This window comes from Podarcis vaucheri, assembly GCF_965113315.1.
Source record: "Podarcis vaucheri genome assembly, chromosome: 5".
Classification (NCBI taxonomy): domain Eukaryota; kingdom Metazoa; phylum Chordata; class Lepidosauria; order Squamata; family Lacertidae; genus Podarcis; species Podarcis vaucheri.
Window position 1 is genome coordinate 9,943,580 of NC_138763.1, and position 25,339 is coordinate 9,968,918.

Sequence of the window (25,339 nt, forward strand, 5' to 3'; positions counted from 1 at the left end):
TTATTGCTCTTTGTTATTGTATATTGCCATTGTGGCTTCTAAGCAGTTGACATGTATCAAGTCAACTGCAAAATAGAGACATGCAATAAAACAATTCCATCATAACATTTTTTAAAAAATGTCCGCAACTGAAATTGCACAGTAAAACAATCCCATTGAAACAGCACAACAGTTAACACAGCCATTTAAACAGGAGGTTCGGGTCTGGAGATAAGAGGATCTCCTTCAAGACCTGGTGGAATGCCAGTTTTGACACACAAGCTCCTTTCCATCATTCTGTCACATGTGACTGTAACCAAGAAACAGAATTCAGGGTGGGACCCAGCAATTAGAAGCTTGCTTGATTCCCTGTGACTTTGATCGCTGGAGTCACCAGGGCTAGGGAGCACGTTTAGCTTAGTATATCTATATTCCAAAATTCACCTCTCTTTGAATAGTCAAGATTTACTCCAAAGGACTGCTTGATAACATTCTGGCAACAAGGGCAAAGCCTGCCCTCTCTTTGACACTAGATGGCCCAGTTTTCACTGAAAGGGATTTTACTACTGAGACTGGGTTCAGCATTGCTCTGGGAGATAGGTGGGAACAGGTAAAACACCTTGAAGGCTTAGGCTTGCACACAACACCTCACTGTAACAGGTGGGGTCCAGAAAACAAGGTCAAGCAGAAGAAATTGGGCCACAATCATAAACATAATCCAGGGTAGCAGCAGTAAAGAGGAGCCCAGGGGTAAGCAGGGAAGGCAGAGGAATTGTGTTGGTCCAGAAGCTGAATGGCACACATTGTTCCACCCAAGGCGGATATTGCTTGGCCTCCCAGACAACGGCCAATACCATTTCCAGTAGTGATGTATGGAAGTGAGAGCTGGACCATAAAGAAGGCTGATCGCCGAAGAATTGATGCTTTTGAATTATGGTGCTGGAGGAGACTCTTGAGAGTCCCATGGACTGCAAGAAGATCAAAGCTCTCCATTCTGAAGGAAATCAGCCCTGAGTGCTCACTGGAAGGACAGATCGTGAAGCTGAGGCTCCAGTACTTTGGCCACCTCATGAGAAGAGAAGACTCCCTGGAAAAGACCCTGATGTTGGGAAAGATGGAGGGCACAAGGAGAAGGGAATGACAGAGGATGAGATGGTTGGATGGTGTTCTTGAAGCTACCAGCATGAGTTTGATCAAACTGCGGGAGGCAGTGGAGGACAGAAGTGCCTGGCGTGCTCTGGTCCATGGGGTCACGAAGAGTCGGACACGACTAAACGACTAAACAACAACAACAAAATATACTCTCAGCCCTTCCTCTTAAGGAGCACATTCATTGTACTATTGTCACCCCCTGCTAAAAATCTTTTTTTAAAAAAATATTTTTTTTGATTTTCCAATAAAAAAAACATCCAATTAATATATCCTATCATAATACTCCAATTAAAATAAAAAAGACCAGATTATAGTCCAGATTATAGTTATTAAATTTTCGGAGCTCCCTGCGGTCTGGTTCTCTGAAGCATATCTCCACATCTCAGTCCTGCTTCTCCTCGTTGTTTCCATGTTTTCCACATCTCGATTTTGACGCTTTACAATTCTCTGTCCCTGAGTCCAGGATTCTCAATCATGTCAAACATCATATACTTTCATCTGTCAAATACAGCTTTATTAGTATATATTTTTCCAACTGTCTTTTTATCAGCGCAGCTTCTTCTGGCTCCATTCCAATCCAGGATGTTGTCCAAATCTGTTAACTTCAAAAATCTTTTTGTTAATGTATGCTTACCTTCGAGAAATAATTAGATTCCCCCCCCCAGCAGTAAAGAGATTGTTCTAAGTAGAAAAAGTATTGTCATAGATTGTGGGGGTGTAGGATTTTGATTAATTGGGATATAGATAAAAATACAAGCTGCTGAACTGTGCCAGGCAAGGAATCCCTGGGCTGGCTTATGCAAACCAACCTGGCCAGGCTAGTGAAGAACAAAGCCAAAATACACTGATGGCCCATCTTAGAGGAATCTGTTGGCCTGGGTAGACAGATATTGCCACGGTGGTGGGGTATGTGTTTGAAGTGGCAGGAAAATGTGTGTTTTTAGCAAGATGTTCTGGGAAGAAGGTGGAGAAGAAAGAATGGGATCCATCTTGGGCAGGTTGGCTGAAGGCTGGATGGGAGAGAGATGCCTTGGACTCCAGGGCTGCACTGCTGTGGGGAGCAAGCCCCTCTTGAAATGACCATGCTGTAAGATCTGGACTCCCTCCATGCAGACTGTAGGTGTAAATAGGTGAATAAACCACATTTCTTAAAGCTACGACAAGCTCTGCTGTGACTCAATTATCCAAAGCAGTGGTTCCCAGTTAGGGGTCCGGGGACCCCTGGGAGTCCACGGAACACACCCAGGGGGTCCGTGGCACCATCCCCTGCCAGGGACTCACTATCTTGTTAATTACACAGAGAAAGCTACAGTGATGATACATGGCTCACCCAGCCTCTGCTCGTGACCAGGACCTGCTTGCTGGCAGGGGAAAACCTTGTGAAAGAGTTGCTGGATGGCAAGTGAGCTGGGATCGGGCTAAAACCCCAGACAGTTTCTTGAGGCTCTTGCAATTGGAGGGGGCAGAGAGAGCGAGAGCACGAGAGAGTGCAAATGGCTTGCTCCACAGGGTGGATTCACATGCTTATCATTTTTAAAATGTCTGTTTTGTTGTCTGTATTTTAGTATATCTAAAATCCTTTGCTTATTAGGGCCCCACATTTTCTTCAGAAAATTGCTTTGCACGGGTAACTACCATAGAATTATCAAAATTTTCAGAAGTAGGGGGTCCGTGGCTTCGCTTTTGAAAAATAATGGATCCTCAGTAATTAACTAAATGGGAACCACTGCTCCAAAGGAATACACACCCTGGGTGAGTGCCTGGGATCCATTGAAATCTTGCTACCACTCAGTAGGGAGTGGGAGTGGCACCCAACTTTTGTAACATTACCATCATCATCATCATCATATTTTATTATTTACCTTCTATGCAAGTGTCTCAAGGCAATGTACAATCTGCAAAATCCAGGAAAAACATGGAGAAGGCCTGGCACATATATAGTGGTACCTCGAGTTGCGTTCCGATCTAGTTACGGAATTTCAGCTTACGAACCCGACCAGCCTGGAAGTTTTTACTTCCAGGTTCACCATGTGCGCATGCGCAGAAGTGATCTCCACTCTTTGCGCATGTGCAACAGCGATCTGCGTGCTTCGCACATGCGTGGAAGAGGCGCTCTAGTTGCAGACTTTTTGGGGTGCAAATTGCACCCTGAAACGGATTAAGTCTGCAGCTAGAGGTACCACTGTATTTAAAATACAAAACAAAATAGAGACCTACTCATCCTGGTGGAGGTGTCTTCAATTGCAGCAATAAATAAATGTTAATTCGGGGAGCGTATGCGCCTATAGGAAGTCTTAAGCCTTGCACAAGGATGCTTTAAAGTACATGGGATATCCCTTAAGCCCTTTTGAGAGGATGCCCCCTGTGTCAAACCGCTTGCTAAGCCCAAATCCAGGGATTGTCCCTTGGAAGGGAGCACCGGCACTCTGCAGCCAGTGCATCCCTGCTGGAAGAAGAGAGGAAAGAGTGAGAGGCCAGCCCTCCCCACGCGAACAGCCTGCTTCCTCCGCCTCGCCACCAGCGACTCTCCAGCCAGCCAGCCAGACAAAACAAGGCAGGACCTGCCAGAGGCTGTGTGAAAAAAAGGCTGTCTAGAGGCACTTTTTAGAAACTGCTCTGTTTGTTTGGTTTTCTTAAATGGACCTTTTGCACTGAAGCGATGGTGGCGGCTTGGAAAAAACAGCAGGGAAGAGAGATGGACCTCTTCAAGCTAACAGGTTGGCTTTTCGTGTGGCGGCGGGTGGGTGTGCACAAAATAAATAATGCCATTTGCAGCACCGAACTTTTAAAAGGCACTGCTGCATTGTGTAGTCTCTGCATGTTGCAGAGGGCAGGTTTTTTTTAAAAAAAAATTAAAGATATATTTCAGAAGCTGCTTCGAAACGCAATCCAGCCTTGCTGTTCGTCCCCTCCTTCTCCATCTCTCTCCCCCCACTGGTTCTGCTACAGCTAACAACTTCCTTTATTTCTAGAGAATGCTTTATGGGGAACGATTGAGGTCATCCCAGCATGTTTGAGCCCTGAGAGGACACAATCCTACCTTTGCCATGCATCCTGTTTCTGAGTGGGTGGGTGGGCTTTTAGGGGATTGATGGGCATAGACTGTGCTGTTTGCTTTGAATGACTTCATTGCCGGTGTAATAGGATCAAAGCAATGGGCATTGCTGTTTGGGGTTGCTTCCTGGCTGCTCAGAATGGACCGAACCCACTTAGTCCCTATAAAGTTTTTGTAGTGGCAGAGAGAATCGGTTGAATGAGTGGAAGACCTGTGGCATCTCACCCTGTACGGAGCAGTGATCCTGATCAGATTTAAGCAGCAGTAAGTTCCATTTGAACTCCATGGGATTTAACTACAGAGTCTGAACCCACACATAGGATCAGGGTTTAATAACGTCCACAGTGTTAAGCGTAGCTGATAATAAGTCACAGATATGTCAGATCAGACCACTGGAGACTTCCATAGATTATTGTGAAATGAATTTTTCAATGGGAACATTGCCAAGGATTTTCTTTGTTCCTAGGTTTCAAGAAACTCCACATCCCTTCTATGCAAATGCAGAACAATTTGCAATTTTCTTTTATAAATATTTTGCAGCTCAGGCTATGATTCTGTATAAATAAAAAAAATCATTTTAACAGAATAGAGGAGGAAAACTGCTGCGAGAAGAGTGTCATATCCTCTATTTCAACAAGGGAATTCTTGGAGGTTGTCCGGCAGCATTCTTGCACTGCAACAGTTGTCTGCAAGATGGTAAATTAATTTGTTCCCTTTCCCTCTCAGCAATGTGAAATAGTTCAGAACAGAATTATTATGGTTTTTACTGAAGGTAGGGAGGCAGGCAGGCAGGCAGGCAGATGCTGTGTTTTAATGCAGCCAATGGCAATATTGGAGTTTGTTCTCTTGCACAATCTTGCCCATGCAAAATATATATTTTCCCCCCAGTATGAAACATGGACTATCTCTCCATGTCTTTTGTGAGGCTGATGGCATTCATCTTTTCAAATGTGCTCTCATTTCAGTTCCAGCAGATAATGAATAGAGGCAGTGAGTTGGATACTACACATAGAGAAATATTCAGTATGCTCACAATGTGCGCTTTACGTATGCATCACTTGTTGTAATGTATTTTGGGGGCTGCTTCATTATAAGGAACAGACGTACAGCTAGGGCATGGAGGGGAGGAATATGAGACTTATCTAGATAAGTCTGAGAAAGCTGTCAGTTCAAAAGTTATGATGAAGGCACTGTTCTCCCTAATTAGATTTGTGTGATTGCTTTGCAATATAGCAAACATTCAACCCTTCTCAAATAACATGAAAACACAAAATTTCCACTCATGTAAAAGAAAGAAAAAGAAGGAAAGAGAAAGAAAGAAAGAAAGAAAGAAAGAGAAAGATTTGAACCCTTATCTCAAATGCACTTACTTTCCACAGGCAGGGAGTGATTGACATACATGTTACCATGTGATTCTCCACTTGCATTCTGAAATTGTACAAGTGGCCTGTACCATGTGCTTTTCTCTGTGGATATCAGCACTCCATCAGTGTTTTATGCAGTGATGATGGCTGACTTCCTATCAGGGCTGGCCTATCCATGACATGAGGTTGACTGAGGCAGCCACCTCTGGTGGCAGAATCAAAGGGGTGCAAACCCCTCCCTAGCGTTAGAGAACTGAGGAGAAGCGACTGTGCCAATTTCCAGGTTCTGGCGAGTTCTGCAAACTGCTGACCTGGAGGCACCCACAAACATCGTGAGATCAAGGTGCTAATGCTGTTGTCCTTCGAGGTTTCATGTCCTCAATGGGGTCTCCTGGAGTTAAAGGAAACATAGGGAAATGGATGCAAGTTATCTCTAACACACATGCATGTAAGTGTTTGCAGATGGAAGCTGCCATGCAGTGCACAGCCTGTCATGTTAAAGCATTGCAGCTGCCAATGCATTTTTTGTACTATGGTCTAAACCGCTGAGCCTTGGGCTTGCCGATCACAAGGTTGGCGGTTCGAATCCCCGCGACAGGGTGAGCTCCTGTTGTTCGGTCCCTGCTCCTGCCAACCAAGCAGTTTGAAAGCACATCAAAGTGCAAGTAGATAAATAGGTACCACTCCAGCGGGAAGATAAACGGCGTTTCCGTGTGCTGCTCTGGTTTCGCCAGAAGCGGCTTAGTCATGCTGGCCACATGAACCGGAAAAACTGTCTGCGGACAAATGTCGGCTCCCTCGGCCAGTAAAGCGAGATGAGCACCACAACCCCAGAGTTGTTTGCGACTCGACTTAACTGTCAGGGGTCCTTTACCTTTACCTTTTATGCTAACTAGAGAAACACAACTGACCTACTATAACATTATGAAGGTAAAGGACCCCTGACAGTTAAGTCCAGCCGCAGACGACTCTGGGGTTGCAGTGTTCATCTCACTTTACAGGCCAAGGGAGCTCATGTTTGTCCGCAGACAGCTTTTCTGGGTCATGTGGCCAGCATGACTAAGCCGCTTCTGGCACAACGGAACACTGAAGAAGAAGAAGAAGAAGAAGAGTTTGGATTTGATATCCCGCCTTTCACTCCCCTTCAGGAGTCTCAAAGCGGCTAACATTCTCCTTTCCCTTCCTCCCCCACAACAAACACTCTGTGAGGTGAGTGGGGCTGAGAGACTTCACAGAAGTGTGACTGGCCCAAGGTCACCCAGCAGCTGCATGTGGAGGAGCGGAGACACGAACCCGGTTTCCCAGATTACGTGACTACCGCTCTTAACCACTACACCACACTGAAACCAGAGCAGCGCACGGAAACGCCGCTTACCTTCCCGCCAGAGCGGTATCTATTTATCTACTTGCACTTTTGGGCGTGCTTTTGAACTGCTAGTTTGGCAGGAGCTGGGACTGAGCAATGGGAGCTCACCCCGTCGCAGGGATTTGAACCGCTGACCTTCTGATCGGCAAGCCCAAGAGGCTCAGTGGTTAAGAGCACAGCGCCACCCGCATCCTCTAGTTAGCATAACTTCAACCAAAACAACAAGAATCCTCTTGAGTTTTGAACGGGAGAAAGACAGGACTGTTGAAGGATAAATTCAGTATATAGGAGGCAGAGTAGAGCCTTTAGCAATATGAAGCACCTGGATATTTAATGAGGTAATATTGTATTGTAATTGGGGTATTTCACACATGTGTAAAATACTGAAGCACATGAAATTGGAATTGAAAATTTTATGTAAAATTGCTAAACATACATACATGAAAAAATGAGGGGAAGCATCACCTGCAATCCTAAATAAACTTGCCAGGGAGTAAGCCCCATTGAACTTAATGGGACTTACTCCTGAGGAAATCTATGGAGGCTTGCATAGTATTCCTGCTTTTCGTAGAAAATGAATTTTCTAATACACATGAACTCAGTCATTGGAAAACTCTCTCACCGGTTGGATTCGGAAAAAGTGACCAGAGCAGTTTTCTTCCCACAAAAGTATGAGCTAAGCTGAAACCGATTCAGCAGCTGGCATGGATTAGTAAAGCAAACCCTGAGCAGAACAGAGGGACAGCAGCAAATGAAGCCATATCTGTACGGCCAGCACCATAGCCCAGCAAGGCTGGGCATTAGCCAGGACCCTGTGGTGGGCAAAGGGTCCACCCTGCTGATAACAATATATTCTTAGTTTGTGCCAGGAGCAGATGAGAAGTTCAGAGGTCAATGTAAGACTCCTTCCCTACCCCAAATAACCCACATGACCCAAAGGGATTGGAAGGGGGCGTGCTTAATCTCTAACTTTGTGCGGGATGTTCTCTTCAGTGCTGTGGAGCACATCTGGATCTTAGTGAGATTCATGGGAGTCTGACATGAAGTGAGGGGACATTTCTGCTCCCTCTAGCGCTCACACACACCCTGTATTGATTTATCAATAATATAATATGACTTCTGCTTTAATGGTGAGGTCTAATTTATTTTTTAGTTGTTGCTTTGTTGAAAGTGTTGTATAGATTGTAATTGTTTCACTGATGATTTGTTAATTATTCTATTTGATTTATGCTGCGTCTGCATAGCTGTCAACGTTTCCCTTTTTTAAAGGGAAATTCCCTTGTTCCAAATAGGATTCCTCGCAAGAAAAGGGAAAAGTTGACAGCTATGTGCGCTTGTGGTGTTCTGTCATGTTATAATTACTTATTGTTTGGAAGCTGCTTTGGGATTCATTTGAATGAAAAGCGGCATAGAAATACATCCAACCAACCAATCAATCACATGTTCTACCAAATTGACCTGCGAGGCTGTTTTCCCCAAAGCACGAGACGATCACAAATGAAGCAGACACATGGCCGGATCTTTCTGTTATGTACTGAAGTTCTCACCCTGGGCCAGCAGGGGGATACTGTAGATAGTTTTCACTCTGGTCCGCATATGCAAATAAGGAATTGAAAGTGACGTTCATTGATTGGATAGTTACAGAAGGTTGTTACTGTTGCTTTGTAGTGGAGCTCTATATAAGCAGGTTGGCTGAACCCTTCAGCCCAGTTCTGTTCTGGCCTGTGAATAAACAAGAGCTGTCTGAAGAATCGCTGTGTCGTCTGATATGTTCACCCACAACTCAACACTTTCCTTGCAGCAAAGAGCTTTGACAGCCCTTTGCTGAGCATAGGACAGGCAAAGCCCCTTGAGCTGTGGTCCCCAAGCACCCAACATCCAGCTGGCTGCCAGATGCTGGGGAAATGCCGGGCAAGGGACTTTGGCAAGTGGATGAAGCCACTTGCTAATCAATCAATCCGCTGATGCCATAATGATGTCATGTGATTGACAGGTGGATTGTCCCACCCACCTGTCAAAGTTCTCCTGCTGGGTTGAGGACAGATAGTGATATATCCCATTGGTCCAAAAAGGTTCCCCTGCAGTAATCTCTTTGCAATACCACCATAAGGTACCTCTTTCATAATGTTGTATGCCACCCCAACCTCCAAACCGTGTGAGATTCCAAAGGTGATTTCCCAGGGCTTGTGTTTTCCTTAGAATGAGAGACAGCAGAGACTGTGGTGTCTTTAGGATATATGGTTTATTTACACACACACACAACCTGATCCCACGATGGAGGGCCTTGTATTGAAACAGAAATCAAGCATCACTCTGTCTCTCTGGCTTCCCAGCCTGCTGCTTCCAGCTGCTAGCTGCTAGCTCACAAGACCCAACTCTCCTTTCCCCTCTCTGGCCTTTGTATTTCTAACTACCACCCACTTGCTGTCTGGCACAGATCCACTTCCTTCATTCCCTTAATGGCCCATTACCTAGGCTATCACCCAAGGAGGAAGCCAGCCTTGTTATTCCAGAAATTTGAATCCTTATATTTTAACACTTGCTGGATCCAGGGTCTCAGCATAACAGCCTAACACACACACACACACACACACACACACACACCCCACTTCTGTGTGCTGGCATCCATCTGTTTCGGGAAACAATGGAGGAGTGCGCCTTTGGGGGTGAGGTGAAGCTGTTGGAAGGTTGCAGTCCGATCCATAGCAATACTTTGAAATGAGTAATTCTCAGATTACTCATATTTCTGCAGTAGGCTCAGTAACAGCAATACCAATGAAAGCCTTTGTCTTGTTTGAGTATTCAGCATACACCGATAGAGAGCAAACAGTATACTAAATCCTGCTAAAAGCTGTGGTTGGAATAATTATCCTCCTTTTCTTACTCCCTCTTCCCTACACTGCAAGGCTGGCTCAACCATTGGGCAGAGTGAGGCAGTCACTTTGGGCAGCTGGTTTTGGGTATCATAAAAGGGCAGCCTGCTCTTAGTTGTTTTAATTCTTCATTATTGTGCTTTTACTCCCAGTGAGAGACGCTTGTGGGATTTTCTGCCTGAGATGCCAAAATAGCTAGACCAGTCTTGGATGTGTCTATATGTCTTGGTAGGGAGTCATCGCTCACTATTCTGCTTCAGGCAGCAAATGTCTTCTTGGCCAGCCGTATCATACAGACGGAATAGAAGCCCAAGCTCTGTGTTAGGAGGATGATCAGCTGAAACACTGATCCAGATTCAGCCTTACAGGCAAAGGATTTTCCTTGCGATTAAATGCAAAAAAACCCACCCCCAACAGCCCTATCATTAGATATGGCTTCTGCCCGTGTATGCTAACTGGGTCACGGTTTTCTCCATCCGCCTGCCCCCACCCGGAGCTTTGCAGAATAAGCTGTGCTCATAACCTCTCCTCCCCTTGCAAGAGCAGCATTCGGATTCCCTGCTACCAGCATGCAGATCTCGTGTCCCAGGCTGGGCAAGCTAAGCAGAAATAGCAATTACCATCAGCATCCCCCGGGCAGCTCCTGCTTCCTTTATTTTAACACCTCTGCAGTGCTTCTTTCACCACGACTTGGCCTTCAGAGGAAGAGTCACTGGGCCATGGTAATCTGCCAGCTGCAATTTGTGACTTGTTTCCACTAGAGCAAAGGGGGGCGGATTGGGGGGGGTCTGCCACTGACTGTACTTGTAGGGCAGAGATGGGGACATAGAAAGCCCGGGGCCAAGATGTGGCCCTCCAGGTCTTTCCATTTGGTCCTTGGGAATCTCCCCAAACTGTACCAACTCCCTGGGCTACATCCTTCTCTGGACCTTCTTTGCACTATAAGGAGGTTAGAAGAAACTGCTGGATCAGGCCAATGGCCCATCCAGCGTAGCATTATTATTATTATTATTATTATTATTATTATTATTATTATTATTATTATTAATTATTATTTGTACCCCGCCCATCTGGCTGGGCTTCCCCATGTTTAACATCAAACATTAAAAGTTTCCCTAAACAGGGCTGCCTTCAGATGTCTTCTAAAAGTCTGGTAGTTGTTGTTCTCTTTGACATCTGGTGGGAGGGCGTTCCACAGGGAGGGCGCCACTACCGAGAAGGCCCTCTGCCTGGTTCCCTATAACTTGGCTTCTCGCAGTGAAGGAACCTCCAGAAGGCCCTCGGTGCTGGACTTCAGTGTCCGGGTAGAACGATGGGGGTGGAGACGCTCCTTCAGGTATACAGGACCGAAGCCGTTTAGGGCTTTAGAGGTCAGCACCAATACTTTGAATTGTGCTCGGAAACGTACTGGGAGCCAATGTAGGTCTTTTAAGACCGGTGTTATGTGGTCTCGGCGGCCGCTCCCAGTCACCAGTCTAGCTGCCGCATTCTGGATTAGTTGTAGTTTCCGGGTCACCTTCAAAGGTAGCCCCACGTAGAGCGCATTGCAGCAGTCCAAGCGAGAGATAACCAGAGCATGCACCACTCTGGCGAGGCAGTCCGCAGGCAGATAGGGTCTCAGCCTGCATACCAGATGGAGCTGGTACACAGCTGCCCTGGACACGGATTTGACCTGCACCTCCATGGACAGCTGTGAGTCCAAAATGACTCCCAGGCTGCGTACCTGCTCCTTCAGGGGCACAGTGACCCCATTCAGGACCAGGGAATCCTCCACACCTGCCCGCCTCCTGTCCCCCAAGAACAGTACTCATTCTCACACTGATCAACCACATGCCTGTGGGAAACCCAAGAAGATTTCCCCCTCCTGTGGTTTCCAGCAACTGGCCCTCAGAAGCATCGCTGTCTCCCATTTGTGGAGTCAGAGCGCATGGCTACTAGTGTTTTTGCCTGGGGAGATTGCTGTTGCACTTAGGTCATAGAATCAGAATCATAGAATTGTAGAGTTGGAAGGAACCCCAAAGGGTGATCTAGTCCAACCTCCCACAGCGGAGGTCCCATAGGCATCTGGTTGGCCCTTGTTAGCAGGGCTGGCCCAAGACATTTTGGCGCCTAAAGTGAACCACAAAATAGCACCCTCCCATCCCACCGCCAGGGAGGATGAGGTGAGTGAAGATCTACATCAGGAACCAAGAGGGAATAAATATCTACATTGGGAACAAAGGCGGGGGAATCAAATCAACCTTACCGGGTGGCTGACCTGGAAATCAAAGGCTGGCACAGGAGAATTGGGGCCCACTCTGAATCTGGAGCAGCAGGAACAGTAGGCAGGGAAGAAATAAGTCTGGAGGTCCTGCAGGATTGCCCAGTGGCATCTCTCAGCAACCAGTGACCCAGACTTGAGGAAGAGCAGTGGACCATGGATTTCTATAGCAGACACTGGGTGCCTGTTTTGGGAGCTACCTAATTCCAAGGACAATTCAAGGACCAGAGTTTTGGGTTCATATTCATGTGGCCAAATGCTTGCTGAATCAAGCTCACCATGCCCTCCTAATGCATCTCAGTCAAAATGTCTTGAGGAGGCCTATCCAAACCCAAGGAACTGCTCTCAAGTGGCTTCCAACGTCCACGGAGACCCTCAACACAGACAAACACATGATTCTGCGCTGCAAACCATTCCTCTTGCCGGCTCCTTGGGAATGAGTCACATAATCAGATTATTCCTGTTGATCTTATTAACAAGTTCATTGATCTGTTGTGTGTTTATTCTGAGTCAGTTAACTCTTCTTCTACTTGATTGTAATGACTAAGCTTAAGAGACCAGGCAAAAGATCCATAACGGGGGCGTAGCACCATTTGCCGGCGCCTGGGCAGCTGTGCACACATACGGCAGGTGGGGGCAGAGGGTGCTCATTCAGCCCAGGCTGGGAGACGGCGCAGAGGGTGCTCTTCACCCCCCGCTCCCCAGCCCTTGCCACCAACGGGCGGGTGCTTGCACACCAGGTGGGGCACAGAGGGCGCATGCCAGAGATCTCTGCGGGTGATGCCTGGTTCACACACACCCCAGATTGTGCACCCAGGACATCGCCCGCCCTGCCCTAACACGCTACGCCACTGATCCATGATTAGGAATATTTCGCCTCATTCACTTACCAGGGCAAAGATACTCTCATCAGTTGCCAGTGACATCATCGCTCCTGCTTTGAGCTTTTCTCCCACTGCATTACTTCTCCACCACACAACAGCTGGGCACTGTGGACAGCCAACGCATGCACTCATGTACACACAGTGCACACAGCTACCAGCAGGGAGAACGGGTTGCAGTGAAGCACAGAAAGGGAGCATAGGAAGTGGGTGATGAACCATCAGCCCATAGCTAGGCTGAGTCTCGTGCAGAACAAAGATGTCTCAGTGTTCTGCTGTGGCTCAGCTGGTCTTTAATTAAGCAATAAGGCATTGCCCTGTCAATCGGCTGCACACAGTTCGGTCTTTCTCTCCAGCTGGTCATCTTTCTGGCAGTCATTTGGAGGCCATTAACATATAAATGAGTTTGGTTATGTTGAGGAGCAGGAGGGGGCAGCAGGAGAAGATGATATTCGCTGTCGTGCACTTGGCTGGAGTTGCAGTGACCACATGTCCTGCTTCACAGAGGACAGTCGTCTGTTTGAAGGGCTGTTCAGTCTGAGTCTCATTTAGAAAGCTAAGAAGGGAGAACAGGAGGGGCTTTGAAGATGCCCATCACCGGATAGTACCTAGATAGTAAGACTGAGCAAGCACACAGGTCATGTGGTCACACCCTTCCCTACTATTTTGAGATCATTGTATTTTTATTTACATTATACTTTGCATTTCCAAATTTGCACCTGTACACAACTATACATCGGTACCTGGTTGACAGCTGGAACAGAATGCAAGACTAGATGGGCTTTTGGTTTTATCCAGCACGTTTCTTATTATTTTTTGAAAAAATTACCATGGGCATATTCCATGGGAATCTCTTCTGCCCTCTTTTTTGCTGACACTTTTCCCTTTTTCGGCTATGTGTATGTGGCCTCCATAGTTGCAGCTTCTGCTCCTTGTACAGTGCTTGGGCTGCCCTACTGTTAGACAGAGTGAGACAGCCCCTCAGGTGGCAGATGCTGGGGAGCAGCAATGGCACGCACACACACACATATGCACAGAGGCTGTTTTTCCTGAGCCCCCAGCCATTCCCCTCTGTTGGATGATAGAGCCTGCTGCATTCAGGTGTGGTGGAGGAGACATAAAGCAGCAAGTACATAGAGCTGAAGGAGGAAGTTGGAAGAGCGGTTCTCTTTCCCACTTCCTCTTTCGGTTCTTTGTGCTTTTCAAGGCTCAGATTAATTCTGCCATATTTGACTTTTACCTGGATTCCTTGGAAAAGTGAAGGGTGTTCACACATGTGCTTTCTCTCTTTCTGTTTCTGAGGGAGATGGAGGAAGGGGGACCAGAGAGGGTGTCGCCCACAGCACCTGCTCAGAAATCCAGATACGCTCACAGGCCTAAAATGGTCGGTGACCCCTTAGTTTATCAAAATGACCCTTGAGATCCCTTGAATAAATGCCTCCCATTGTCACTGAATTAACCTTCTTCCTCTTCCACTTCCAGCGTCTTCTTCAGAATTGGGAGGGGAAAAAACGATGGAAGGGGGAAATGAGTCTGTGCAAAATAAATTAAACGATAGCGTGCTTAACTTCATTTTAAGAAGGGAATTGGGAAGCTCAGCTGTATAACTCTTTGCTCCGGGGGATTAGATGGTTATCACTTATGCTTCTGAACTGGACAGAAGAGTACTATCAGCCAGATGGGACATGGTAATTGCTTCTTCCTTTTTCTTTAGTAGAAGCAACATTTTTTTTCAGTGCCATAGCAAAGCAAGCATGCTAAAAGGTGCTTCACTTCATCTCTGCAAACCTGGTTTTGCAACTGAGCATGCGCTTTACAGGGACGTACAGCTAATCTTTCACATGGGTTTTATTCAAGGCTGGAATCAGTATCTGGTACCATATGAGGAATAAATACAATCACAGATTTAAAAACAGGTCTCATTTGTGCAGCACGTTTCTTAGGTGCACATTTACAAGTTCTACAAATGCAAACCTTTGAAAAATATAAGACAGTATACAACTTGTCTCTCTGTTTATTCCATTTATGTTGCATCTCGAGGTTGATGAGAGATGTTGATCAGGGAGGTGTGTCTGAAGACGAAGGAACTTATATGCATTAGTGTCTAAGTGGTTATATTATGTATTTTTTGTAACTTTTGTTGTTTTAGTTGCACACTGCTTTGAGATATCTGTGTATATTTAGTGGTATAGAAAAACAGCCTAAATAAATATAGTAAAATAAATATTGCAGCTAGCATTCCAGTTTCCTTTCCATTTTTCTACTTGATGGTTATTTATGATGTCTTTTGTTTGTTTTTTAAGTTGTTGCTGTTTATCAGTTTTGTGCCTTTCACTGATGTAGCTGCTTCGAGCATCTTCTGGCAAGACTCTGTGACCCCAAACACAATATCATAAATCACAGTTCCCGGCTCGCAACTCAGGCTAATTTTACTCTGCCGTCGCTTAAATGCACAGTCAGCAGCTTCCCTGAGCCCTTAATTCCACTGAGTAACTTTTCCATATTAATAAAACACACTATTGTGTATGTATGTGTGTGGCTGGCCTTGATATGTCACTCTTGACGGATTGCATTGAAACACTTAAGCTGTGACAACCCCCACATCGTCCCTCCCCTCCCTTGTATTAATTCTTGCACACATTATGATAATCCAGCATGCAGAAGGCGATTTGCTTGCTAAATGACCCAGATTTTCTCCGCGGTCGTATGGTGAGTGGGATAGTAGGACAAAGTAAGGACCTCCTGAACCCTTACATCCCAGCTTAATTGTTGAAATCATCTGGTGAAGCGCTGATAGTTGTCCCCCACGTTACGGAGGCCTGACCAACCTTAGCTAGAAGTCGGATGTTCGGTGTCACCAGCCCTGTGCTATGAAATACTCTTCCGGCCGAGATTAGACAGGCAGACTCTCTCTATTAACTTTCGGGTGTCTCTTAAGGATCTTTTTAATGCCCACAGGTCATCTAGTCCAACGCTCTGCAACGGAGGAGTGGCAGTGAAAGATTCTGAAATATACTCAGAGTCGCAAAGTGATTTCATGCTCTTTATTCAGCTCATAGTGGTGAGGAGGAATGAATGAAAGTCCCCTCACAGTATCTGCTTTATATACATTATTTACACAATGGGCTGCACATGATTGGCTAATTCCGGAATTCTACTGTAAGCCAATCAGGTTGTGGATTCACTTCTATCTGGAGCAGGATTGGGTGGTTCCTGCCAACCAATCATACTCCTGCATTGTTCTAGGACCAATCAGACTGCTGCATTCTGAATCCCATTGTTCTAGGACCAATCAGACTGCTGCAGTTTGGATCCTATTCAACTCAGTACATAACAGATTCCCTGAGGAATTTGCCAGGCGGACGGTGAGATCAGGGATGAATGAGTGTGCGAAGGACGGAGAGAGCAGGATGGGAAAGGCACCGCCAGGAGTCATGACACGCGTCAGCCTGACAAAGTGGGCAGATTACGGAACAGGATTCTTTACCTGGCAGGCTCCAGTCCCCTAACCCCCACCTGAGAGCCCACCAGCACTGCCCCACATACCTGCCCCACATACCTCTTGTCCTGGAAAGAAAAGAGAAAAGGAGCAGCAACAGCTATGACTTCAGTTTGGGGCTGCAGTTAGGAAGGCAGGAAGCTGCTCTATAAATGAGTCATATTCCTGGTCTATCTAGCTCAGTATTTGTTATGTACTGAAGTTCTCACCCTGGGCCAGCAGGGGGATACTGTAGATAGTTATGCAAATGAAGGATCGAAAGTGACGTTCAGTGATTGGATAGTTTTAGAAAGTTGTTACAGTAACAAGGTACTGGAGCTCTATATAAGCAGGCTGACTGAGCCCTTCAGTTCAGTTCTGTTCTGGCCTCTGAATAAAGAAGAGCTGTTTGAAGAATCACTGTGTCGTCTGATATGTTCACCCACAACTTAACAGTATTGTCTACACAGACTGGCAGAGGCGCCAAAAGGTTTCAGACTGGGGATTTCTCCTAGCCCTACCTGGAAAGGCCGGGGATCGAACCTGAGGCCTTCTGCATGCAAATTAGATGCTCTGCCACTGAGCCTTGGCACCTTCCTCTATGCTGGATGTGTGAGAGAAAGAGGATGAGAGAGGGTGCTTTCAGTTTCTCAGTCTGTCTGGGTCTTCCTCTTCTCTCTGTATGTGTGTGATGGAGAGAGAAGGGGGTTGCATTGTCCACAGGCTCAGTTCCTTGAGAGAGTGCTTGTCTGCTGTGCTCAGTTCTGTCGCCACATTATTTGCTAGCTCCGTTTTCTTATTTGAGAGATTTCTGTCCCATCCTTCAGGTAGAACCTTTCAGAGCGGCCAGCAAGGTAGAGTGCCTAGGGGTCTTCTTTTACAGGGAGCAACCCTGTCATTTGAAGGGCTGCCAGATTTAAGTCTGCTTTGAAGAGAGAGCAAGCAGCAATGTGTTATATTTCTGTTTAAATCATTCCACTTAAGAATTATTTCCAAACTTGCATCTGTGTGTATAAATTAGCACAACCAAATTTTATGTAGATTTGTATCCTTTTTGTGGTGCCGCAATTCCTCTTTTTGGGCAATGTGCAAATCCCCCCCACCCCACCCCACCCCACCCATAACAGGGTTAAGCATGGCAGCAAGATATACCATTAAGGCACCAAAAATGTTACTAAGCATTGTTGTTGTTGTTTAGTCGTTTAGTCGTGTCCAACTCTTCGTGACCCCATGGACCAGAGCACGCCAGGCACTCCTGTCTTCCACTGCCTCCCACAGTTTGGTCAAACTCATGCTGGTAGCTTCGAGAACACTATCCAACCATCTCGTCCTCTGTCGTCCCCTTCTCCTTGTGCCCTCCATCTTTCCCAACATCAGGGTCTTTTCCAGGGAGTCTTCTCTTCTCATGAGGTGGCCAAAGTATTGGAGCCTCAGCTTCAGGATCTGTCCTTCCAGTGAGCACTCAGGGCTGATTTCCTTCAGAATGGAGAGGTTTGATCTTCTTGCAGTCCATGGGACTCTCAAGAGTCTCCTCCAGCACCATAATTCAAAAGCATCAATTCTTTGGAAATCAGCCTTCTTTATGGTCCAGCTCTCACTTCCATACATCACTACTGGGAAAACCATAGCTTTTACTATACGGACCTTTGTTGGCAGGTCTATTTTGTTGGCCTACTAAGCGTTAAGAGACAACAAAGATGCAGTCAAATGAAAGATCTTCAGTTGGTGCCCAAAATATATCAGTCGTAATGCCCGTCAAGCCTCCCTGGGATGTTTGGGGTGCCACAACTGAAAAGGCTTTGGCACCCACTTTTCTTCTGAAGGGATCTTTTTTTTTAGTTTATTTTTTTAGTTATTGCTTTGCTAGCAGTGTTTTATAGATTGCGGTTGTTTCAGTGAAGACTACTCTGTATGATTTATGCTATATTTGTGATGTTCTATCACGTTCTATCATGCTATTGCTATTTATTGTTATGGTTTGGCATTCATTTGACTGAAACGCGGCATAGGAGTATAATAAATCAAATCTTCAATGCTCAGGCAGGTACATAATGCATGTGTGTAACATGACGTATACGGTAATCTGTGGCTTGGTTCACTATTTCGAGTTATATACCTTGCCCATTTGGGGGGCTCCATGCTCTCATGCGGGTCACGGAAGACAAACGCCCCGGGTTTGGGCTGCAACATGTTGGAGGGTATGGATTTGTTTTCTGTTTTCTGACTGTGAAACAGCCATCGGCTGGATTGTGTTGTGGTTTGTCAGGAGCGGATATCATGTCTGGTACTGATGTCGCTGATATTGCTTGGTGACAGTAATCTGCTTGTAAGCGCATGCAATTCTCGAACACCTAAGAGGAACATAACATTTTCCCTGTTAGCTCTCCCCTTAGATGTGGAAAGGGCCTCACCCAGGGACCAGCATTTTTTTGTTCCAAGAGCTGGCAACTCTAACTACTTCATCTTTTATCCTTTTCCTACAAAATTCCTTTGGTTAGGAGGGGAAAGCCTTCAATACCAGGGACTAGTCTATTTTTAGAAGCAACCTCATATGAAATATACGTACAGGAGAGTGGGGAGGGGGAACCCAAGCAAAACCACTCCCATTCCTCCAGCAAGCCTGTTAAGTGTTAGTAATAAAATTTCTTTCTTTCTTTCTTTCTTTCTTTCTTTCTTTCTTTCTTTCTTTCTTTCTTTCTTTCCATCAGGCAGATTCTCAAGCAACAGGCATGCAACTGGAATGGCCTTTGAGGCCATTACCATTTTAAAAATATAGCTTAAAGTCATTTCTTGTACTTTATGCCGTGTGTGTGTGTGTGTGTGTGTGTGTGTGTGTATTCACAATGCCTCCCACTTCCTCCTAGGTCAGGGGTCTGCAACCCGCGGCTCCGGAGCCGCATGTGGCTCTTTTACACCTTTGCCGCGGCTCCGGGGCGGATACTAGCGAGGGGAGGCGCATTGTGCGCCCCGACACTCCCCACTGTGGCGGGCGCTGTATGGCTGTGACGTCGCATGGGGGCGGTGCGTGTGTTAGTCACGCACCGTCCCAACGTCACCTTCCCGGTTTCGCGGCTTCCAGTTTTTTTTTCCTTCGGAAACGGGTCCAAGTGGCTCTTTTTGTCTTAAAGGTTGCAGACCCCTGTCCTAGGTCGTGTACTCACTATATCTTTAAAGCACACTCAAAACACATCCTTACCCTCAAAGAATTCTGGGCACCGTAGTTTTCCCTGAGCAGAGCTGCAATACCTAGCATCCCTGAACAAAAATACAGTCCCCAGAATTCTGTGAGGGAAATAATGTGTTTCAAGTTACCGGTACTTTAAAGGTGTAGCGTGTGCACAGCCCCGATGCCAATTACTGAGAGCATAAGCTGATGATTTTGTTTTATTTTTATTTTATTTTGGGGTGGAGGTGGGACATTGGTATAAACCCAAAATAAGCGTGCAGGGCAGGTGTACACTCCTTCTCCTGGATTAATCAGCCTTGGGGAGAAGTTGAGCTTTCCCCTCCATCAACTGTTGGCATCTCTATTGGCGAGGACTGTACCAGATTTTCAGAAGCCTGGCTGCAGTGGAAAAAGCAGAGAGGAGAGAAGAATTTGTTGGGATCATTGTGCGCTCTGTAACTTTTGAAGAATGAAGTGCTTGTTACTCAGATGGGGGGCAGGCCTGTTTTACCAGTATTTTGCTCAAAAATAGGCAGTGCTGTTTCAAAGGACTGAAAAGGGGCTTTATCTCACGCCTGGACTTAATATAGTCCATGAAGCTCATCGCCCTCAGCTACACTGCGATCAGCACTGGCAAAGGCTCAGTTTATGAAGAGCCCGTTTCTGCAAAACACAAGAGGACAAATGCTGAAAGCAATCAGCCTGGAGATGGGACTCTTCTGTCGACGGCACGCCACAAGTGTCTGTGCCGTCAAGAGTCATATGACCAAATGAAAGCCTATGGTCAAGTCGAAAAGGTATCTTTCTTTGCGTTGCTGTGGAGATCTGCAAGAGAGCTTCTTCCCAGTTAACTGACTGGAGGTTTCCCTCGTTTCCACCACTCCCACTCACTCTCTCTTTCTCTGTTTTTTGCGCAGATGAAATCATGCAACAGGAGATCAGGCCTCTCGTTGCTGTGGATATCATAGAACAGCTTCACCGGCAGTTTGCTATCCTGTCAGGTAAGGGTTGGGATTCATTTGTTTTATAGCACTTGGTAGAACACACCCCTTTAATTGCCCGTTGACAGCTAACCAGGAGAAGCTCTGTCGCAGCTGCTAGGTAGGGGCAGGGGCAAAACTGGGTTTGGTTTGCATTTCAATGCAAACCTACCTAATTCTGTACTTCCTGAAACACCATTCAAATTCAGTTTGTCATAGGTGACCGGGATACATGAGCCGAAACACAGATATCAGTTGATGTTCAAGTGCCTCTGAATTTCATAATGCAGTTCCCCAACCAAAAAAATGTACCCAGAACAGCGTATGTTTGGGGGTAAGCAGGTGTAAAAACCCACAGTGGTGAAAATAAAATAGAACAATGCATCATATTGGGGAAATTGCTTGTAAAAATATGTATATTCGGCAGAATTGCATTAATATGTGCATACTAGAAGAGAAGGACCCTAAAATGTTGATGAATTTTTGTGAGGCCCTTGTTTTAAAACATTATAAATTGATGCAATAATGTGGGTGGGGGAGGGAGGTTAATGGTTTGGTTTGTCATTGTTTTTATTATGTATCTGAGATCTACAGACGAAGGGCAGTAAAATAATAATAATAATAATAATAATAATAATAATAATAATAATAATGCAGAAATGTGAAAAACTGTCCCTACAACCAAAGTCCTGGGTCTCTTGAGCCTCATACCCTAAAATTTAAGGAAAGGGCCTGGGAGCTCTGGAATGAGGAGAAGAACCCAGGTTTCAGCTGAGCAGGTGAGTTGTTGCTTCTTCTTCTTCTGTTTAACAGAAGAATTAGAGGTGAGGATGAGTTGCAGTGAGTGTGGTGTAAATGTGCCTCAACCTTTCTTCATAAGGCTCAGTTTCCAGACCCTTGAATATCTTGATCGCCCTCCTCTGCTTACATCCCAGCTGGTCCATATCCTTCAGAAACTGCGGTGCCCAGAATTAATGCATTATTATATTAATATTTAAATGTATGTTTCTAATGTACATAAAACCTCTGTGAAAAAGATGTATAGCTGGAAGTTCGAGTGAAGCTGTTGCTAAAGCCTTGCTAGATTTTATTGTTTTTATGCCAGGAGAAAAAGGGAATGGCAACCCACCCTCTTCCCATTTCAACATCTAGTAATAACAGCCTGGAATTATGTGCAAATGAGTCCAGTGTGCAGTCTGCACCTATGTGACTGATCCCATTATGCACACCAGGAGCTTCTGAGACAAACTGTCACCAAAGATATTAGAGGGGATTTCGTTTCCTTGGCTAGCTTTCTTTCCTTTTGTCTTGGAAGTCGACTTAGTGCCCTGTTTTCCCCTTCAACGGAAAAAGGGAAAGCCATAGGAGTGTGGTGGAGTCTCCTTCTTTGGAGGTCTTTAAGCAGAGGCTTGACAACCATATGTCAGGAGTGCTCTGATGGTGTTTCCTGCTTGGCAGGGGGTTGGACTCGATGGCCCTTGTGGTCTCTTCCAACTCTATGATTCTATGATTATATATATATATATATATATATATTTGCTTTCGTAGATTTTCACGGGTACAGGAATGCAGGTTTTGGTGTCTTCGGGTGTCTTCCCGTGTAAGAGTCGGGGTGTCTGTGCGACGTTTCGACGAGGTCTCACTCGTCATCTTCAGGCTGGTGTTTTCGGCTTCTTGTTACTGGAACAGAGCAGAGTCTGGTGTTTGAGTTCCTATAAATACTGTTGAGGGGTGTGGTGTATAGCCTCCAACGTTCTGGGCAGAGAGGAAGTTCCTAGATTAGTGTGCCTTTTCTTCTTTTGTTCCTTAATTACTTGAGGGATATCTTGGGTGATTTTATGAGTGATATTCTGAATATCACTGGGTGGGTCATTAAGTGTAGATTAGTTGCTAAAGCTTTCGTGTCTTGACCTCTTGAGCTTGTGAAGAGTTTTTCTGAGAAGATGGCTGGGCTGCATTTAGTTGTGCTCTGGCTTGGCTTCGTGTATAGGGGCGAGCTATGGTTTTGTGCCTTGTGCCAGCCAGATCTGTGTAGGGATTGCAGGGGGGTGCAGCATCCGGAGGTGCCACTATAGTTTGGCTACTGGATGGAGTCTGTAATATGTCTGTGGAGAGGGTCTGGGTTTGGGTCTGGTGTGGTTGATTGGTGAAAAAAATCATCCAGATGCCCCAAACTCTACGGTCTGAGATGAGAAAACTCTACGGTCTGGATGAGAAAAATCATCCAGATGCCCCAAACTCTACGGTCTCCCCAAGATACACAAAGAAGGAACACCACTCAGACCAATAGTCAGCTCCATAGGCTCACCTCTACAAAATCTCACTAAATTTCTCGCTAAGCAACTTCAGCCCTATGCAGAATCCATCGCTTCACACGTTACTAACTCCTTCCAGTTCATAGAAACAATAAAGAAACAATACCTACATCCCGATGACCTACTTGTGAGCTTCGATGTTGTATCTCTCTTCACTCAAGTGCCCATTAATGAAGCCTTGACAGCCATTCAAAACAAATACAACCCCCCCAAATACATCCTGGACCTGACCAACCACTGCCTAACCAACACGTACTTCATCCACAATGGACAAAGATACAAACAGATAGAAGGAGCACCTATGGGATCACCCCTCTCACCGGTCATCGCAAATTTGTACATGGAACACTTTGAAACCAATGCTTTAGACAAGTCAGAACACAAACCCAAACTTTGGCTCAGATATGTTGACGACACCTTTGTAATTTGGCCACACGGGAAAGAAAAACTAGATAGCTTCCTCACACATCTCAACAGCCTACACCCCAAAATACAATTCACTATGGAAATAGAAGACAACAACCAACTCCCCTTTCTTGACGTCCTAATCTACAAAAAACCTGATGGCTCCCTAGGACACACTATCTACCGAAAAAACCACACACCAACCGCTACTTACATGCACAATCACACCACCACCCTGCACAAATAAACTCCGTAGCCAAGACTCTCATCTCCAGAACCAAACGCCTGGCTGACAAAGACCACTTGACAACTGAGTTACAGAATCTCTCAAATGTGTTAATCGCCAATGGATACCAGAAAAACAGGGTTACGAAGCTAATCCAAAAAGAAACACCCCCCAAAAACCAAGACACAGAAGAAAACAATGGCATGGCCCTCCTTCCTTATATCAAGGGCACTACAGACAAAATCAGCAAAATCCTCCATAAACACAATATCAAAACAGCCTTCTGCACCAACCAAAAAATAGCCAATATCCTCAGAAACCCAAAAGACAAAATCCAGCTGGAAAACCAAGGGGTCTATGAAATACCCTGCAAAGTCTGCCCAGCCACGTACATTGGACAAACAAACAGACGAATAAATGCACGTATCGCAGAACACAAGAATGCCGTCAAAAAAGAAGAAAAAACTTCCTCTCTTTTCCAACACATGAAAGAAACAGGCCATGAAATTAATTTTGCAGATTCCAAATTGCTCTTTAACATGGAACATCACCACAAGAGAATAATCATGGAAGCCATCGAGATAGAGAAACACCCTCACAACATGAACAAGCGTGACGACACGTCCCGCCTGCCAGACATCTGGAAATTAGCCCTCCCCACAAAAACCGACACCAGAACCAGAGGCACACAGAACGCCGTCACCAATCAACCACACCAGACCCAAACCCAGACCCTCTCCACAGACATATTACAGACTCCATCCAGTAGCCAAACTATAGTGGCACCTCCGGATGCTGCACCCCCCTGCAATCCCTACACAGATCTGGCTGGCACAAGGCACAAAACCATAGCTCGCCCCTATACACGAAGCCAAGCCAGAGCACAACTAAATGCAGCACAGCCATCTTCTCAGAAAAACTCTTCACAAGCTCAAGAGGTCAAGACACGAAAGCTTTAGCAACTAATCTACACTTAATGACCCACCCAGTGATATTCAGAATATCACTCATAAAATCACCCAAGATATCCCTCAAGTAATTAAGGAACAAAAGAAGAAAAGGCACACTAATCTAGGAACTTCCTCTCTGCCCAGAACGTTGGAGGCTATACACCACACCCCTCAACAGTATTTATAGGAACTCAAACACCAGACTCTGCTCTGTTCCAGTAACAAGAAGCCGAAAACACCAGCCTGAAGATGACGAGTGAGACCTCGTCGAAACGTCGCACAGACACCCCGACTCTTACACGGGAAGACACCCGAAGACACCAAAACCTGCATATATATATATATATATATATGCTTTCGTAGATTTTCACGGGTACAGGAATGCAGGTTTTGGTGTCTTCGGGTGTCTTCCCGTGTAAGAGTCGGGGTGTCTGTGCGACGTTTCGACGAGGTCTCACTCGTCATCTTCAGGCTGGTGCTTTCGGCTTCTTGTTACTGGAACAGAGCAGAGTCTGGTGTTTGAGTTCCTATAAATACTGTTGAGGGGTGTGGTGTATAGCCTCCAACGTTCTGGGTAGAGAGGAAGTTCCTAGATTAGTGTGCCTTTTCTTCTTTTGTTCCTTAATTACTAGAGGGATATCTTGGGTGATTTCATGAGTGATATTCTGAATATCACTGGGTGGGTCATTAATTACTTGAGGGATATCTTGGGTGATTTCATGAGTGATATTCTGAATATCACAGGGTGGGTCATTAAGTGTAGATTGGTTGCTAAAGCTCTCGTGTCTTGACCTCTTGAGCTTGTGAAGAGTTTTTCTGAGAAGATGGCTGTGCTGCATTTAGTTGTGCTCTGGCTTGGCTTCGTGTATAGGGGCGAGCTATGGTTTTG

General features: G+C 45.7%; 1 protein-coding gene across 6 annotated transcripts in view; it reads left to right on the forward strand.

Moving 5' to 3' along the window:
- The window catches only part of MCF2L2 (MCF.2 cell line derived transforming sequence-like 2), a 244,322-nt gene that overhangs the window by 26,347 nt on the left and 192,636 nt on the right, over window positions 1–25,339 (forward strand). For 4 of the 6 annotated variants that reach the window (XM_082223915.1, XM_082223920.1, XM_082223916.1 and 1 more), the window contains one exon: window positions 20,492–20,575. In XM_082223915.1, the coding sequence (XP_082080041.1) occupies window positions 20,492–20,575 (84 nt within the window). Of the gene's footprint in view, window positions 1–3,698; window positions 3,849–20,197; window positions 20,372–20,491; window positions 20,576–25,339 lie in introns of those variants that run through there. The other 2 variants (XM_082223917.1, XM_082223919.1) reach the window with 2 other exon arrangements.